We start from the raw sequence: 19,780 nt of genomic DNA, 5'->3' as shown, positions 1-19,780 counted from the left end.
ATCTTGAAGTGCCCCCTTTCCGCCTTTCAGCTGAAGGAGACCTATGGCCAGAAGTAGCTTGCCCTCACCTTGTCATCCCCACAGCTCCTGCTGAAAGGGACTATCTGCCTTGGCCAGGAAGCATCAGGGAAAACAATTGGACAGCTCTGCCACGCTGCAAAGATCATGGGCTGCTGCACCTAAAATGTTCACCAGGAGGAGCCCGCCAAAATTGGGCCTCTTGTGTCTGCAGTAAGTGCCCATAGTTTGAAATCAGCAAAGTGGAAGGAAAGGGGAAAGAATCTTGTTCACCAAGTCCTGTTATGCCACAAAAAAGATCTCCCCACTCTGGAAGCTTGAAAGGAACAAATTCCGGGCAAGTCAAAGTCAAGCCTACTTTACACAGTGGGAAGTAAACATATGGAATCCCCTAGCCCAGAGTTGGTGCCAGCTGAAAATATAAATACTGTCAGATAAGGTTCAATACATGTATGACTGTTAAGGCAATGATAGGTTATTAAAGGAAAAGAGGCTGTTTGGGGACATGTTAAATCTCTGAGCTCAAAATTAGTGAGGACAAGCAGATCCTCTGACAGCCTCAGTGAATGAGTCCTGAAGATATACATGATCTCAGAACTGTGACTGTATTCTCCAATTAAGCTAGGAAAAAATAAAGATGTGGTATTTAGGGCTTCTTGGCTCAAACTGAGATGCTAAAATCTCTGGTTTGCTCAGAGTTAAATTCTTCAATACATATAAGGGAAGTAATGCGTTATGGGAAAAAAAAAAAAAAAAAAACCCTAGATTCCTCCCTTTGCCCTGCTGCTACTAACTAGCTAGGAGACTGTCCCTTATTTAGGCCTCACCTTTTCCCATTTGTAAAATAAGGGAATTAGATTAGGTGACTTCCAAGGTCCTTTCTAGCTTCAACTACGTTTAATTCAAATGATATTATGGGGTTCCCTTGAAGGGTTTGGAGCAGGGGAGATCCTGCATCTTTCCTTGCCCTCCCTTGCTCAGGAACTCAGAGTCTTCAAGATGTTTGAAAGATGCCCCTAATTCTACCAAGATGTTTCCTTCAAGTCTGGCCTCCACAGCAGACGTCCATGCTCTGAAATTTATATCTCATGGCCTATTCCCTGACTCCTCAAGCTCCCAATTGCCTTGTAAAGAGGTAGAACTGGTTAGATACAGGGGTTTGTTTTGTTCAGTGTGGTAGCAAGGTTGGAGAAAGTTTGGGCTCCAATATTAGAGGCAGCATTGTATGGGCTTTAAAGCTAGAGCTAGCCCAGGTTAGAATTCTGGTTCTGCCACTTCTGTGCTCATCTATAGAACTTGTCTCATCTATAGAATTACAGTGATAATACTGTCTTCCCTCTAGGGGGATTGTCAGGATTAAATGACAGAATTCGTATCAAATCCTCAGCATAATGCCTGTCATAAAGTAAATGCTGCCATCTTTTTCTGTTCTCCACTAAATAGATGTTGAGTTAAAAATTAAAACCAATAAATCAATAAATATTGAGCTAATAATCAAGGCTCAACTTTTAAGTTGTGGCGAATTATTTGGAGTCTCAGGGCCCCCATGTTTTGATAGCTATAATGGCATATTTACAATTTATCAGGGGCATTCTGGAAACTGCACAAGCCAATGAGAGAACTATTTCTGGTGGATAGCATTTAATTTTGCAATAACCCTGCAAATCACACTACTTAGACGAGTGCTACTTTGACCATCTCATGGAACCAGTGCAGCCTGTGGGGATCCTGCAGGCAGGCTGACAGAAAGGGAAGTTCCAAAAGGTGACCCCTTGATGTGGCTCATCCATTCATAGTGCTGAGCAATATTTTACCTTTCCTGTTCAAAGTGTTATAGGTGAACTGTAAGATGAGAATAAGATCACAAGTCAGCACTACCTCCTCCCTTCTTGAGTTCTCAACTGACTAAGCATCATGGAGAGAGAACAAAGAAAGAAGTTCAGCCTGGGTGTGTGAAGCTGTAAAGTTGCAGGTTGAGGCCAAACCTATTTTAGAGACAAAAGGAACTGCCCTCTGAAGATAAAATAAAAAGATGAAGCTGAGATGGGACAGGATCAAAGTTGACTAAATATCAAGAGAGGTTAATAAAGGAACATTAATTTATTCCTCAAATCCTATGTTCAGTTGTGTGGGTGTATGTTTCTTAACGCACTACCAGTTGATTATTATTATGAATGTCAACTTTGACCTGGAAATCCCATAGCTCATCTTACACAGGTTGCCTAAAGATAATTTCTCTTCTTAGGCTTTTCTGAGTAAGAAGCCCTCAACCTTTGGTGGAAAGACCTCAGTAATTAATTGGAAACATGCATGAACATAAATATGGCTTAAGAGTTTAGTGGATCAGGTAAGGAAGTCAAGAGATGGAGGTGATCCCTAAAGGTGTGTACCAGGTCCAGTGTGAGGGAGGGTGAGAGAGATGGTGACTTGCAGTGATTGGTGGCAGTTTACTGGGAGCATCCGGTAGAAAATCTAATACATAATAAGGTAGGTCAGGCTGATAGTGTTACTATGCCCATTTTACAGTTTAAAGAAACAGGCTCAAAGGAGTTAAAGTGTTTTTCCCAGTAAGTGGCTGGGGTGAGACTCAAACCTTAGTCTAATCTTGTGCTCCTTCCATGCAACATGCTGTCTCCACTTAACTAGCATTATAATGGAATGAGTTGTTCTAAGCTAATTTTCCAGATATTTGAAGCACACATCTTTCAGCAGTACAAGTGCTATTTTTATTTTAACCATTTTTGAAGAAAAAACTTTCTACAATGCATCAAACACCTCCACACCTTATTATGCAGAAGATACCGATTACTGTGCTTTTAATTTTCTGTCTATTTCCATAGCCTTCTATCTCTTTTCCCACTGTAGCTGACAATGTTCAGTACTTCCTAGGCTACTGAAGATAGATAGCATATTAGAAATGAAGCACTCCTAAAAGCAGATATACTAAAATGTGACAGCCGACAATAAGGGAACACCATGCAGAATCACCAACTATAAAAGCACAACAGTCTGGGATTAATTCAGGTAGGGGCAAATAGACCCAAGAGGCCAAGTAACCTCATGGACAACAAACTCGGTACCAGAGCTGGAGTTGCCAGTAAAGACCCTGAATCATCCATAGAAAATTGAATTCTGTTCATTCTACTACACTGGTATACTGTGGGGAAGGGGTCATATATGAGGTCCATCCCAGCTGGGAGGAGTATTTTTCCACTGATATTTAGAAATGCCTGTGCATATGATAATTAAAAAGCAAGTAGACAGTTTATTACTGTCTTTTAAATTCTCTACACACTACCCTCTTACTGTTTGCACCCCAGACAGACCACTCCTACTGCTCCTGCGTTGGTATACCAGTGTTTTACTGTGTTTAAAAGGATGGTAGTGGGGGAGGGATTCCACTTTAGAAAGATTTCTATCTCAAATGGCTCAAGAGTTAGTATGTCTAAAGGGGTAAATGTTTACTGATCTGGAAAACATAACTCATGTAAGAAGCGTGGCAAATTGTTGTGTGTTTAGCCTGTCACTTCTCTTTCCTTGTTCCACCTGTAATTTCAAAGGAAAAAAAATAACGCTACAAGCAAATCCTTCATAGAATGCCATCCTATTGGCCTGCTGCAAGTACTTGGATCTTTTCAAATTCCAATCAGAATGGGCTGTGCTTTGCCTTCTCCATCTCTGTCTCCTCTGACCCGGCAAAGTTTCCCATCTTTTATCCTGTCACTTAGCTAATGGTGTGTGTCCCTCTTGCATATATTCCATAGTCACCGGCTTCTTTTGCTAGTAGAGTCGTCAGCGAGATGCTCGGCAGATGGCTCACTGGCTGCCGTTCTTGTCCCCTCACTGCAGCAATCTGTTGTTCTAAATCAAAATGTTAATGAAAAATAAAAGAACGCAGTGCCAATGTCTGTCTGATTTAAATTAATACAGAGTCATACCTTTGGAGGCAGGTTTTACTGGCACGAGGTTCTCCATACAGGCTACCCATATTGTGTGTGGCTTTTTTTTCCCTCTCTAATTAAAATTAAGCACTTTCATTTATCTGAGTCTCTGTTGGTACCCCCAACCTGTTCTTTTTAATAATAGCAAAGGCCTAACAAACAGTGTATTTCAGTGTTCCAAGGAATGGCATCTCACCTAGTGGAATGTAATTTTTAGAGATATTATATGTGATTTCTAATTATAAACATGCTTTGATTAGATTCTGTTTTCAATACTGAAATGACACATTTACTAAATGCTTCAAGTGCAGCTCTAAGTTAGGCATATAGTTATTGAAATCTCTTTCAATCCATTTGTTTTAAAACTGCTGGCAAAATCACTGCTAATTTGCTACTTTATTTACAAGGGCCCTTCACTTTCTATGTACTCAGCACAGTATTCATTTCTGTTGCAGCAACAGGACTGCTCCCCTCTTTGGGGAAAATGTATGTGTCTGCAAGATTGACTATGCAAGACAAAATTTTAACTTCAATTTAGAGATGAAGGGACTACGGTGATGTTAACAGACATGGTGGAGGAAAATCACCTCAGTATTATAATTTGCAAAAAAAAAAAGTCTCTGAACCAAAAGAACGGCACTTTCAACTGATTCCAGAAGATCACACCTTTCATTTGTTCTTCCTATGACTCCTTTGTAGATACTGCTAGGAATAGTATTGAGAATAATAAGAGTTAACATAGTGCTTCTTACATACCAGGCATCCTTCTAAGTGATTTACATTTATTTATTATTTCAATCATCACAATTCTGTGACTTAGGTCTATTTCACAGATGAGGATTCTGGGGCATAGAGAAGTTAAGTCACTTGCCCAGTCACATAACTGGTAAGTGACAGAGCAAGGGATGAACACAGCCTGGCTCCAGAGCCTTCTCTTTTAACCAATATACCATTCTATAACATGCTGAAAGGGCCATGAAATCCAGCCTACTTGAATGTAAGCTATTGTTTTCTTTCAGATTCGGCAAAGGAGATTCTCTTTGCTGAAACTGCTGTGTAAAAATCAGACTTCTACTTCAGTGGGGCTTGCTCCTTGTTAAATGTATGTGCTATTTGCATGTGTCACCGCCATTAAGATTAAGGTGAGTCAGGTAAATTAAGCTGAGGCAGCAGGCAGGCAAGCAGGACAAAAGCCTGGGTTTTCAGGTGGGAAGTGGGGTGTTAGTCATTAGGTCAGTCATCTCAGGGCCACCTAACAGTTCTGACAAGAGAAGGCCAAAAGAGGTAAGGCCTACAAAGCCCAAATTTGAACCAGTCAAGTAGGTAGGGACTCCCTCCTGGGACACAACAGGTCAGGTCACCTGGCTTCAAACTCAGTACTTCTTCCTACCTACAGGCAGGGCCAACACACAAACCAAACACTATTGAAGATCAGCCTTCCTCCTGCTGCTCAGAAGCCAGCTCAACTGGAAAAGCAGACAATAGAAGACGGTTATCTCTAATTAAATATATGCATCCCAGAATAAATTTACTGGGGTATCACGTTATTCAAAAGAAAAAGCCCCCAGTAGAACGGGGCTGAGTAGAGAGGCAGTCATTTCCCTTGCTAAAGCTCACTTTGGTGGTTACATTTTTCTGGCCTTACCAGGGACTAAATGAAAATATGAGTTTTGAAAAGAATATTACAAGACAGCAGGATAGGTTAAACAGAACCCTGGGCTGGGAGCCAGTTGTCCTGGGTTCCAGCCCCAACTCTGTTTCCAACAAACCATGCTTTCTCTGGGTTTCAGTTAGGTCCTTTGTAAAATGAAAAGATCCTGTGAGGGCCTTTCTAACATTAAATAATTTCTGATTTTAGCCACCTCCCCCAACCACCACTTTTTAATGAAAGATGATCCTTCCTACAGAAACAAGGAAACTCAGAGGATGATTTGACCAAATGAAGCAAAGATTTGAGCTATTTTGGGGTGTTTCCAAGGAGGCAACTGAAACCATTGAAGTCACAATGTAGATTTCTTTTTGGCCTGATCTCTCCCATTTGATATCACTAGATAATTGCTCACCCCTCTGAGTCATTGAATCATAGGCTGATTGAATCTCTGGGAAATAAAGGACCTTTCCCACCTACCCTCAGAGATGGACTCCCTTTCTCCAAACACAGCTAGTCTAAGTAGTGGGACATGTCTGCTTTATAAAGCCTGTGTATACACAGGTGCTGCTTACATGATAACATGTCTGCTTTATAAAGCCTGTGTGTACACAGGCGCTGCTTACCTGACTGGATGTCACAGGTCATTGGACCCTTTGACTCCTATTTCCAAATAGCTCTCACTCCTACTCACTGATACCAGAGCATCTTTAACAGAGGGACTTTCATTCTCCACTGAAAATATATGATATAAATTCCCTTTGAAGAGGTGACACTGTCTAAATTGATAATGCAATGCATGCAACTCTATAGCAGATCCCATCATGAGAGCAGATTTCAATAGAAAAGGAGCCCAAAGACATGGAATTCTTGAAGAGAGTGAAACAGGTTTCAGTGAGAGGTAAAAATTATATAGAATGGGAAGACAGGAAGGGTGGAGGCCCTAAAGTGATAGTCTAATAGAATGTGTAACAACCTGGAATCAGACTTGGGTTTACAGCTCAACTCTGCCATGTAACTAACCATATTAGCTTGTGCAAGTCTCAACCTCCCTGAATCTAAGTTTCCCAAACTGTAACACAGGGATAATAATATCTACTACATAAGGCTGTTGATAATTAAATGAGATAATCATTCAAAGGCATAATGACAGTATGCTTGATTTAAGTACATTTTCAGCCCCAAATCTGCAATGTTGTCACAGTTTGATGGCCTTTGATGCGTCTGTTCTTGGTTATGCCTGTGCAACACTCGTGAATATGAATAATATTGATGACTATGTCGGAAGCCACCAGTACAAATTTTAACTCTCTTACTCATCTATGCAACTAACTACACAACTGATTCTAGTACCAGCCAAGATATCAATTGTCAAGCAACCAAAATGCCCACCTAGACTTTGATCGAGATTTGCAAGCACAAAGAGATCAGCTCCGTGATCGTAATTTCAGAGGAGCTCATATTTTCAAGCCTGTCCCAATTTAGCCCAATTGATAGAACTTCAAGGTAGTTTCCCTAATTAATTAGCTCCAACCAGGAGTAAATATGTATGGTGGCTTTTTGAAAAATATTCCCAAGGTATATTTCAACCTTATTGTGGGAGAAAAAGGTTAATAAATGGAATGGTAAGGTTTCAGCATGAATTTCAGGTTGTGTGTGGGGGAGGTACTGAGTCCATATGCTTGTCAAAAATAATGACAGATAGATTAGGGGTTGCCTCTGAACATACTGTTAGATAGCCCTGAAGCCCCCGACTTCTACACTATTATTAGCTTAAACACTGTCAAGTTTGGAGTTGGGTTTTACCGTGTTTTTGTTTGTTTGTTATCTCTAGGAGATGTTGTTGGTTTGGAGAGGCTCATCAACTCCATGATTTATTATTTTCTATCAGGGAAACATGAAAGTTTGGGGTCCAGTATTGTCTTCCTTTTCAAAAACATGCACAAAGCTCCATATTTTAAAAAAAAAAAAAATAGTTTCAACCTGCTCCTTTTTTTTTGCCATCCTCCTTTTGCTTCCTAAATCCCCTAATCTGAGATTTGTGTGAGTTGCCTTTATTTCCTATCCCACATTCTGTTCCTAACTCCTACACTCTGTTTCTATTCTCACTAATCTACCAACATTTCTCTTTTGAGTTCACCAGTGATCTTGCCAAATCCAAGAGCTGTTTTTCAATTGTTTATCTTCCTCAGTCTCTTTGATGTATTTGACACACTAGTTTTATCCACTGAAAGTATCTCTTGACTTAGCTTCTGCTGACACTTCACTTTTTTGATTCTTCTCTGATTTTTCATCTAATTCCCTTTTTGCCTGTAACATTAGGCAAAAATGTTCTCCTTCTCCTTTCCGGGCATGAGTTTCTTCCTCAGTAAAATAAAGGGTTTAGACAGGGTAATATCTAATGTCCCTTTCATATAAAACATTCTATGGCTCTGAGAGTCAGTGAGTTACTTGACTTTAACATGTTGTCATGTTTTTGGGGTTTGTTTTGTTTTGTTTTTTGTTTTTTTGTTTTTTGTTTTTTGTTTTGAGACGGAGTCTGGCTCTATCACCCAGGCTGGAGTGCAGTGGAGCTCCGCCTCCCGGGTTCCCGCCATACTCCTGCCTCAGCCTCCTGAGTAGCTGGGACTACAGGCGCCCGCCACCATGCTTGGCTAATTTTTTGTATTTTTAGTAGAAATGGGGTTTCACCATGTTCGCCAGGATGGTCTGAATCTCCTGACCTCGTGATCCACCCGCCTTGGCCTCCCAAAGTGCTGGGATTACAGGCGTGAGCCACCGTGCCCGGCCCATGTTTTTAATGTTGAAGGTTTTGTAGCTACTCCTGTCGACTTTAGTGTTCCAGTAATTGATATAAGTGTCTGAACTTCATAAGGTTGGGCCTTTGCTGATGTATACATGTTTAATACATGCTTGCTTTTCTTCTTTATCTAAGACTATGGATATTTGAAATACCTAGATACTACACTGTTCCTTCCTCGAAAATAGATGTAAGGTACATTCTAGAACAATATCCTGTTGCTTATTATTAATATTAGTCTTTCAAAAATGTATTTAGATCAGAAATCCTTCATCTTGTTCCATTTAATTTGGATATTTAGAAAATGAAACAACAATCTTTTCAGCCAAGTGAAGGCATTATGACCAATCGTGAGAGCCAGAATTCACCAATGTCATCAACAAAGGGTCACAAATAATATCTTTGACAGCTTAATCCTGAATTCATATGTTACACAGAAATAGGTGGTACTGCTTTAGTGAACACTTGTTTCTCTGTGTAACATAACATCACTTAAAGACACTCAAAAAATGTAAAACAACACAATTTCTATTGATACTTCTTTTCCTTCACCCATACTTTAGGTGCTATACATGATACTGCCAAGAGTTGCCTGAGACCCCAGGGCAAAAGATTGGCTATAAATACCTTACAAGCCATCCCCACAAATTCACCAAATAAGAAGTTTCCCTTCTCCTAATTAAAAGGCAGTAATGCAATTACTGATCCCAAGGGTATACAATAAATATATGTCAGTAATGAGAAGGTCAGAAAAGGTAAATTGTTAGTGTACAAAGTAGAAAATGCCTGTCACTGCTAAGGAAGCTAGTCAAGAGTGGGGATTAGGGTCCTTAAGCTGCTCCCAATGCAAGACACATAAAAAAGTAGCTGAAGTTTTGTTTTCTTATTTATCATGGCAGAATATATGAATTTGAAAGACCTTGCACACAAAGGAGCTCTCTTGATCCATGGAACATAAACATGTCAGTGTCTTAACAAGACATGATATACTATCATCCTTCCTCTAACAACAGAAATTCAGTGACTTATCCAAAGTTGTAAGAGTCAGTGGCTGAGTCAACAGTCCCCAAAAGTCTCTGTTGAAAATTCAAAAACTGTTAATTTATACAAAATATTACAATAACTGCCACTCTCTCTCTTTCTTCATCTCCTCCCTCTTCCTCTCCATTTCCCTCTCTCTCTCATACACACACACATACTCCACACTACCTAAGTGCTTCTCAAAGTCAACATGATAGGCTAATTTTTATAGTATCGTATAGTGTTGTTATCAAGCATGGACTAGAGCATTCAAATTAATAGACTTGGTATTCAAGTTACTAGAGAACCACTAAATATGTCATATAAGGTTTACCAAGTTTTAAGAGTCAGAATAAAATAAAATTTTCTCATGACTAAAAATATATTGTGCATAAAGTTATCTTTCATTGATGATTCAGCACTGCCCTCGAAAGACTTCACACAGTCAAGTAAAGGCACCATCTTTGGAATGACAGGACCATGAAAGTTTGTTCTAGATAAAGCAACTAATCCTAATCCTAAGGTCTCTGGGAAAAGAAACAACCTAGATTATTTTTCAAGCAAGTAAACATTGTCAGAATTGTTACATAAAATGCTAAAACAAAATCCTACCTTGAGATTGCAAACTCAAATATTCTTGACACCTTACCTTCTATTTTCAAATCAGAAATCCCAACTTTCTGCCCTTAAAAGTAATATTGTGGTATCTCATTTTGAAGATCAGAATGTTTACTTCTCTAGAAGTATCTTCATTTTTTGGGCTTTTAAGATATTACCCTGAGAGGTCAAATTTACTATATGGCATTGTCACAACTTCAGGCTTAAATAGGTTCAACAAAATGCCAATTTATCTATCGAGAGGTCTAGGTGATATTGTGTGAGTGACAAAGAGTTCGCTGTTGTGTGCCAAGAGTTATATTTAGGTTTCTGGCACAAATTAATAATTACTTATAACATTTTATAAAAACAAGAAATCATCCTGACAGCCTTTCATCCAAAGCAACATCATTCATTCTATTAGTTTTGGAGTTTTTGCAGTGACAAGGAGAAAATGATGGGTAATAATAATATCAGAAATCATAGCAAATGCTAGGCACTTGCTAAATGCTTTTACATATATTAAGTCACTTATATCTTCAGCAAACCTATGACATAGGTACTATTGTTAGCTCCATTTTACAAACAAGTTCGCCAAGACCTAGAGAAGTGAGGGTGCCCACAGCAGAGGTCCCTAAACCCTGGTACCAGTTCATGGCCTGTTAGGAACCAGGCCACACAGCAGGTGAGCCATGAGCTTGCATTACTGCCTGATCTCTGCCTCCTGTCAGATCAGTGGTGCCATTAGATTCTCATAGGAATGCAAACCCTATTGTGAACTGAACATGTGAGGGATCTAGGTTGTGTGTTCCTTATGAGAATCTAACTAATGTCTGATGATCTGAGGTAGAACAGTTCCATCCTGAACTCCTCCCCAACCCTCGATGGGCAGTCCATGGAAAAATTGTCTTCCATGAAACTGGTCTCTGGTGCCAAAAAGGTTGAGAGCTGCTGGTCTACAGGATCTTTTGCTCAGACAAAATGACATGGGTATAGAATTTCATTGGTTGTTTCAGATGACAGAACATTAATATTTAGTGATCATCTACCATGTGCCAGGAACTGGGCCAAGTGCTTTACATAAGTTGTCTCATTTAATTCTAACCATCAGCCTTATGAGGTTGTTACTTTTAAACATATTGTACAGATGAAGGGAAGAAGGATACAAAGAAGTTAAGAAATTTTCCCAAGGTCATGCTACTAGTGAGGGCAGAGCTGGGATGTTAATCTAGATAGGTTTGATTCTACAGTTCATGCTCTTTCCACTATGAAGTAAAAATCAAACCAGCAAAAGGCAGGAAATAAATTTAGTTTAAGAATGATTTCCATATTATTTCCTTGGAGTTAAAACTTTAATCATGAAAGCTAATCCCAGTGTCAGTGCCAAGAGTAACTTCCTGTACACAGAGCTTTCATCCTATGGAACACAGGGTTACAGCATTCTGATCACTTTTAGCTTTTAGAGCAGAGAATGGGAACAGGTTGAAGCCATTCTCCAGAATTCTTTTCAGGCCAAATAAAGGGAAAAAATAGACACAAAATGCAAAATCGTCCAAACTTATCCATATGCAGCAGGGCAGCTTTCTCTAAGACAATGAGTTAACTCTTCCATCCCATTAGATCTCCCTCTGAGTACAAGAAGCCAGTCCCTCTAGCCTCAGTGGCCTGAAAGCTTTAATAGCCTACCCAAACAGAAACACCCCATCAGCACTTCTCATTGGAATCCCTTGGAATAATTGTTAAAATTTGCAGATCCCCAAGCCCAAGCCTTGAAAGCAGGACTTAGGAATCTGTACTTTAATAAGTATCCCAGATCACTTATATGCACAGCAAAGTGTGAGAATCACTACACAAAGCAATGAAATTCTCAAGCCTAGTGTTCTGAATTTAGGATGCTCAGACATAGATAAGCTGAATTTATTTTCAAGGAAGGAAAGTCTCCTTTAATTTAATTAATATTAACAATCTACTTAACGTAAGCTTTTAAAGTTTTTAGAAGCAGTTACTGGCAAACAGAGTTAAGGTGTGTTCACATCCTTTGCATCTATTCATTATAGCAGGATATAGGATCTGCAACACGACCATATGCAGATCTCAGCAGCCCTCTCTTAGCCTTTAAAGGTCCCTATATAAAGTTCAATGTTCATCTAAGAACATTCTGTAATCCAGACTTTACCCTAATTAAGACTGACATTACATCAATTTATCCCTAAATAATGAAATTGAACTATATTTCCCTTCTCACAGTTGAAATCAAGTCTAAAGTAGGGAATAGTAGTCTCCATAATAAATAGCAATTAGTTGAGTGTTTACTGTATACCAGACCCTATTACAACACAAAATACACCCTGGATTAAAATGGCCCACGAGATGATTTTGCCTACTGTAACCTCCTCTTGAACATTCATAATGCACATGAATCTATTAAGAACTCCAAGAGGGCCTTGAAGGAAAGAAATCAATTTATTTTTCTTAACTCAGTTACAAAAACCCATCTGATAACATACCCCTTTTATGAAGAAAACCTGACATACACTTTGGGAATGTGCTGCTACGTAACAGTGTTTCTCTAAGTGTTGTCAATGGCATCAAAATGCAAAGTCAGGAGCCTACCTCAGACCTAAAGGAACAACAATGTTGGGGGCTTCAGGAATCTGCATTCTTAGGTACACTGCTCTAGGGTATACCAAGAGAATCAGCAGTTGCCAAAAGGTGACAGTTGAGGGACATTGTTATAGCTACACTGGCAAGGCTGACTGAAAATTAAACAAAAATTCCAAAATGGAAACTGCCAAGTGACTATATTTCAACAATTGATATTTCACCAGTCTAAAAAACTTGGGCTGTTTATAGGGGGAGATTCTTGCCCATCCGTAACTGGGATTCAAGAACAATGCACAGAACAAGTCCCACTAAATTGTCCAGCAAATTCTGCTGCCGCCTCAAGGTATAATAGGAAAACATAGGTGGGAGATCTGCTCTCCGACTTGCTAAGCTGTAGGACTTTAGCAAAACCACTTTACCTCTCTGACTTAGTTTTCTCATCCATAAAATGAGAACAATTATCCCTACCTCAGGGAGCCACTGTGAGAACTAAATGAGGCAGTACACACAAATCTTCTATTATAAATATGAAGTTCACAAACTGTTCATTCCTTTTCCCCTTCTCTCCTTCCCCTCCTCCCCTAGTACAGTACAGCACTATGATGTCAGCATCATTAGTACGGGGAAGACAGGAAATGTTGCTGTCGGTTTTCGTGTAGTTACTCTCTTCTGAGGGTAGTTTCCTTTAATGAACCCCCATGTCGCAATACTGAAGTAGCCATTCAATTCTGCTAAGTAGGAGTCAACACCCACTGGGGTACACAGAGATGAAAAGGCAAGTCCTGCCCTCAAGTTGCTCATATCATAGTAGTGAAAATACCTAGTGCGTCACAAAATGGGAACACTTTTTCTGGGGGCCAGAGAGATGGACACAGCTGGTCACAAAGGCAAGCCAAACCGATGCAAAATGCATTATGGCTAAGTTAAATCAGAGAGTCCAAGGACACCCAATGTCATCTTTATCTGTCCAGAAAAGCCAACTGCTGACCTAACCCAGGGCTGCAGTTCCAGGGCTCAGTTCCAGCAGCCAGCACAAACCCAGTCACAGGCTGCTTTGTTTTTTGTGCCTGGTGCTGTACTATATATCAGCTAAAGCCAGTAAGCTGAGCTGACCTCTGCTCTCTAGGAGGAAAAACACAGATGAAGGCAAACCTCTAATGCACAAGAAAATAAGTGAAAACTTAGTATCAAAGAAGCAAATAAATACATTTGCTCATGTCATTCTCGTCTCAGGTTCCTGTTGATTTTTCTCTAAGATGAAAAAGCTTAGGTGAGACTAAAATAAGTGAACCTCAAGTCCCCAGCCTCCCCTACCTCAGCAACTTGTCAAGAGAGTTGGAGATTTTTGCCATCATTATTTTTCAAAACCGATTTCCTAACAGTTGCATGACAATCAGCAGTCAAACTAATTGGAATGTGACTTTAACATTTCTTCCTCCTTTTAGCATTTTTTGTGCTGTGTTGTGGGGAGGAAGGAATGTGAGGTTTCAGCGATGCTTACATAGAATCTTTCCTTTCTTATCACTGCTCCCAACTGGGTTTTCAGCTTCTTGGGTCAGTGGGACAAACTACAAGCAACTGCTACAGTGTCTCTTTCCACTTGCACCTCTTCTCATATCTAGTGGGGTTTTGGGGATTGACAAGGTTGATGCTCCTCAGAGATGGAGGGGAGGGAGAGACAGTGGTTGAGGGGCAGGACCAGAGGATGAAGTGCAGACTTGGCTAGTAATTTCTTGTACCTTCCATTTAACCCTATGCCAAGCCTCCACCACCACCTCTGAGGAGAAGGAATGTCATAATTAAAGAAAGCTCTATGAATAGCATAGATATTGTTTCTAAACAGGAAAAAGAGTGGTAAGGGAAGGAATTCTATTAAGCAAACATTGTTGTTTTTTTTCCCCCTGATTTTCTCCCAGAAATGTGTGTAGGGAGAGACTACAATGAAGAGCCATACTCTATTAAATACATGGACTAAACTAAGTACGCCATCTCAAAGGAAAACATAAGTGGTGTTTAAAGGTCTAGTCTAGTCTCAGCTGGTCAGCCTAGAATCCACTGAACAATTGCACTTCATTACTAACATGTAACTCCTCAAATAGCCTTTTAGTACTATGTGATGCTACTAAAGGGCAAAAGGTGCTGACAGGGACCATGGACGTTTCTGCAGTGCCTTTCCCCCACAGTAATGTTCAGATCTTGCAAAGCCAACGAAACTGCAGCATAGGTCATTTGCAAACTCCCCCTCATCAGAGACCTCTCTGAGCCAGCAAAGTCAAGGCTGTGAGCTCAGGGCCTTCGGAAGGTCACTGGAGAGGACAGTGAGTCTGCAGGATGAGTCAGGAGAATTGAGAAAGCCCAGCCAGTCCCCAGAGCCAGGCCTCTCATAAGGCAGCCAAGGAAAAAGCTCTGTAAGAACCTGGAACACCCTGATAATGGAGAAAAGGGTGAGGAAAGAAGCAACAGACAGACAAATTCCCTGTCCTCAGCATCAGCAAAAGAAGGAAGTAGACCAGCTTTATCCTTGACAAGTCCTTATCCCACTTTCAATACCCTCTTCAAATTACCTGAGACACCCACAATGATGGCAGCCGACCAGGCATTTCCTACCACCTGCAGGGTACCCCCTCCCCCAACAAACTCACCTTTCTCAGAGCTTCCCCAATATTTTGTGTCTTGTTTCCTCTTCCTTTCTCTGCCTTGTCATTTTATGATAACTGATCTAGGCCAATACACCAATTCCTGAGCTGGCAAGTAAGCAGTTGCCTCTTAGCAACAGAGTACTTGTACCCCAAAGGGTATGTGTGGTTAGAGGATTTCCAATGAAGGGGGAACCTCAGGCAGATAAATCCTGGGGGACCCCACATTCAATTTCGTGTGTACTATTACCGCTCTCCCTCCTTGTTAAAGTGTAAGCCAGCTCAACAGACATCTGGCCAAAAGCCTAAAGCCAAATTAGGTCCCAGAGTACCAAGACACTATCTTTTGTGGGCCCCAAGATAAAAGAGCTTCATCTGAATTATTTCCAACAGATTGCAAACTGCTCATTTGTGATATCGCTTGGGGGGAGGGGACGAAAAAGCAGGAGTTAAGAAAACTGTAGGGGAAGAAAACTTTTAAAGCAACACATAGTATGACAAAAACTGTGTGCTTAAAAGTTTTTGAAACTTACATTGTTCCAAAGATGCTAAATAAGAGAGTGTATAACCTGAAAGGCCTGCCCATGGCATCAGCCTGTATGCCCAGCACCTGGGAGAAAGTTGGGAGGTGGGACTTTGGTGGAAGGAAGAAGATAATGATTGGCAGTGGAGGCTTTTTCTGAGATGACTGAGGATAAGACAAGCAACTGGCATTCAGGTTATCCAGCTTATTAGAGGCTGTAGACACCGTTTGACTTGTGATGGGTCTGACTTCCTAACATACTGTTCTGCATTGCAGCTGTGTTTTCAGAATAAAAACATCTAGTCCAGAGTTTTGAGTTCTAAACTATCTAAGAAAGCATCTAATGATGCTGATGTGTTTGTTTGTTTTTTGAGACGGAGTCTTGCTCTGTTGCCCAGGCTGGAGTGCGGTGGCGTGATCTCGGCTCACTGCAAGCTCCGCCTCCCAGGTTCATGCCATTCTCCTGCCTCAGCCTCCCGAGTAAATGATGCTAATTTTTAATGGACATTACTGTCTCTTTAATGAGACTTCTCTGGAGAAAGAATACTGTGACCTCAGATTGCTTGTGCAAGTAGACTTAACTGAGCAGGACTGACAAATGGACCAAGCTTGTCTTTGGGTTCCTTCTCCTTCCTACTTCATAGTTCTGTCTCCCTACCCCCCTATCATTGGGACCCACTTTTTCTTGGTAATTTAGGGCTTCCCGTGACTCCATGCTTTCTCCTATCACAAGAATCTTTCCTAAATCTTTCCTCTGAGGGCTCAGTTGTCTGCTTTCCAAAGAGACAGCTAGGGGCTAATGAGCTAAAGTGGTAGTGGCTGACAGTGAGTTAAATTCTTGCCCCTTCAAATTAGGGCAGTTTGATTGGCAAGGAATGCCTTTCTAATGATAGCATTTTAAGCTTGTACTAGGCTGGAGGAGATGGCACTTGTGTGTAAGGGGGTGCTACTTGACACGCCTCCAGTCACACAGTGGAAATGGCTGCCTACTTTACCCTGAACATAGCACAGAGGAGGTGCCTTGGCTGTTTAGAGGATGGAAGCAACTAACTTACAAAAAATAATTGCTTAATTTACAAATAACCTATTAGCATTGTCAAGAATCCACACACAAGCAGGTGTCCATCCCTAAGAAAGCTGTGTATTTTGCCTATGATTCTTGCTTTGTTTTTTGCACTTCTACCTTTCTTAACGGAGTCTGAGGCAAAGTGAAGTTGCCAAACTGTTAGTGAGTTTTTCCTGGGTCATCTATAAACTTGCCTTCCTTACTAATGTTTTAGAATGAGTCTACCTCTAATCCCCACTTTCTTTTAAGGTTCAAGAAGTAGACCTCACTTTACTCAACAGCTGCACTACTGAAAATATGTGTATATGGGAAGGGCAGTACCAAAAAACACACCTCATTGAATCGATCTATTACGTAAAGAATTCCAGAAAATCTGATCCATTATTCAGTAAACAAGCATAAGGCTGACCTTTGGCCAAATTGACCAGTAATACACAGCTGTGGTCAAAATATTATATGCTATCATACCAGTTGGTAAATAGCTACTACGCCTTGTCCTGGATGCCAGACTGTAGTCTGAGATCCCTAGACCTCCACAAGATCCAACAGCTAATACAGTAATGCCTGACACAGCAAAGGGCCTCCGGGTCCTTGCTGCAGGGCTACAACTGGAACCTAGACTGATGTGTTGCTTCCTGTGCTTTCCCATGTGAATATTATCCACAATTTCAAAGCTACTGAGTAACAGGCACTAGATGTGGCCATGAATGTGGACCATAATTATTTTGCTTAAAACTGTAGTAGTGACACTGAGGTTTGTCTCAGTTCACTCTGCCCCATGCATTCCCATGCAGCAGAACGTTCACGACCTTCAAAAGATGGACGACATGAGCCCTGTTTCCAAAATAGCACTTGGCAGGCAGCCTAGGTTTGGATGTGAACAGCAGACACAGGCTGTGGGCATGATGGGCCAGCCCCCTGTCACATCACCTCAGGGGATCCTCAGCCCCATGGGATTCACTAGAAAATCCTTTACATCTGAAAAGCAGAAATTATCTAGTCCACCTGAGTGCCCTGGGAGTGGGTCTGTATTCTTAGCCTCACGCTTCCAGCGCTGAGTTTAGAACAAAAGCCTCTATTCAAGGTCATACGGTGAGTCAGCTACTGAATAGGGAGTGAAAAGAAAGGGGGAACAAACAACCCACAAGAGGATTAGCCTGAGCTGCCTCAACCTATGAGAAAGACCTGGTCAAACCATTCATAGTCTTCATATATAGATAGCTTGAAGAATTGCCTCTGAAGGGTATTAATGAACATAGGTAAGGAAGTATGATGATAATCAGCAGTCCTGGAGACACAAATTGGTGGTCACCTTGTGATATAGGTAAATATACAATGAGTTTATGCTTGCTGTCCTTATGTGTATCTTAAGAAATAACTCATTCATTCTACCTCAGGTAAAAGCTCACTCTTTCTCCCAATGCACCTTGGCTACTGTCAACCTTGCACTAATATGAATGGATTTCTCCTTGTGCTAAAGGGAAGCAGAAAGAGCCCCATGTCTGAATTTGGAAGGTCTGAATTCTACTCTTGACTCTGCTAACTCTCTTGGTAACATTCAGGGAGATACATTCTGTTGTTTCATTTTCCTCATTTATCAAATAGGGATGACACTACTTCCTACCTCATGGGCTGGCATAGGAAGAAAATAGTATTATACATGAGACCATTTGAACATTCCAATACCCTCCAAATACATGAGGAAATATGACTGTCTTCAGAGATGCTCAATGAGTACCTGGAAACCAGCACTTATAGCACTTATCAAGCGCCTACTATGTGCCTGGCACTTACACACTCATAGTTTTGTTGATCCTGACAACAATTCTATGAAGTAGATATTAGTTGTTGCATATTAAATGATATGGGATAAAAATGACAATAAAATATGTCAGTGCATTCAAATTTTCACTTTATTTTTGAAGTAAGTAAATTTGGTCCCCCTTAAATAACAAGCTTGCACACACATAAAAATGGAATCCAAACTACAAATGACACAACAGATCAGTTTAGCATCAACTTGCATTTCTAAAACAAAATTGAAAGTAAACGTGTGATTCATTCCATAATTTACATCACAGAAGCAAAATATGGTTTGTGAAAGCTTGGAAAATATGTAGGGTAAGGATTATTACCCTGGAAGGAATGCATAGGTGTTTAAAAGGTAGACTATAAATCTAAACAACTCCTCACATTAAAATGACATCGTACACGGAGGTAGAAATACAGCTTATATTGGGCTTAAGGTAGCAGCACTGTGGGGCCTCCCAGAGGGGCATACAGAATGCCTTAAGAAAGGTACTAGGTGGAAACCCAGGTGGAGATATAAAAGGGGGAACAAAGAAAGGAAGGCTGATTTATATAAATTTTCAAATGCAAGCATGTGTAAGAATATCCAGGATATTGCAGACCTGCAGTTTCCTCCCTGACCAATGACAGGCTACAGCCGAAGCTGAACCCTTACAACCTTGGCCAAAGGAGGGATGAGATGCTTGAGAGGAGGGGATAGAGAGAGGGTGGCTGTTAACACTTTTATCCTCATATTACACAAAGAAAATGGGGCCCAGAAAGTTGTTTTTTCAGGCATGCAGCTCATAACGAGGGACATTGGGAGTCAAACAAAAGTATATATGACCTTCCTATACATACTTTGTATAAACAAAGTATATATGACCTTTTTATACTATAAAAATCCATGTTTTTTCCAAGAAAATGCACAACTTCCCCAAACCACATTCCCTTTCTCAAAAATGGTGCCAAACCCTTGGGTGATAGTGAAACATTGCTCCAAGCCCTTTCTTACTTAGGCACCCCTCACCATGACCACACCACTAGTCGTAAATGATGAACATCTGCAAGCATTCCTACAAATGCTAAATATCACCGTTTCATTGGTCAATAAGGGGAGACTATGTGACCAAGAAACA

The 19,780-nt window shown here is 40.6% G+C and overlaps 1 protein-coding gene across 5 annotated transcripts in view; it reads left to right on the top strand.

Annotated features, from left to right (window-relative positions):
- Positions 1 to 19,780, top strand: part of GRIA3 (glutamate ionotropic receptor AMPA type subunit 3) — a 312,783-nt gene that overhangs the window by 18,765 nt on the left and 274,238 nt on the right. Inside the window, exon 3 of one of the 5 annotated variants that reach the window (XM_009198217.4) lies at positions 85 to 8,155. The exons of the other annotated variants lie outside the window; for them this stretch is intronic. Coding sequence (XP_009196481.1) covers positions 85 to 245 — 161 coding nt within the window. The 3' untranslated portion in view covers positions 246 to 8,155. Of the gene's footprint in view, positions 1 to 84; positions 8,156 to 19,780 lie in introns of those variants that run through there. 5 annotated transcript variants of the gene reach the window in all.

The sequence above is a fragment of the Papio anubis genome, chromosome X (assembly GCF_008728515.1).
Source record: "Papio anubis isolate 15944 chromosome X, Panubis1.0, whole genome shotgun sequence".
Classification (NCBI taxonomy): Eukaryota; Metazoa; Chordata; class Mammalia; order Primates; family Cercopithecidae; genus Papio; species Papio anubis.
The sequence above is the reverse complement of the archived record's forward strand: the minus strand, read 5'-3'. Positions and strand labels throughout refer to the sequence as shown.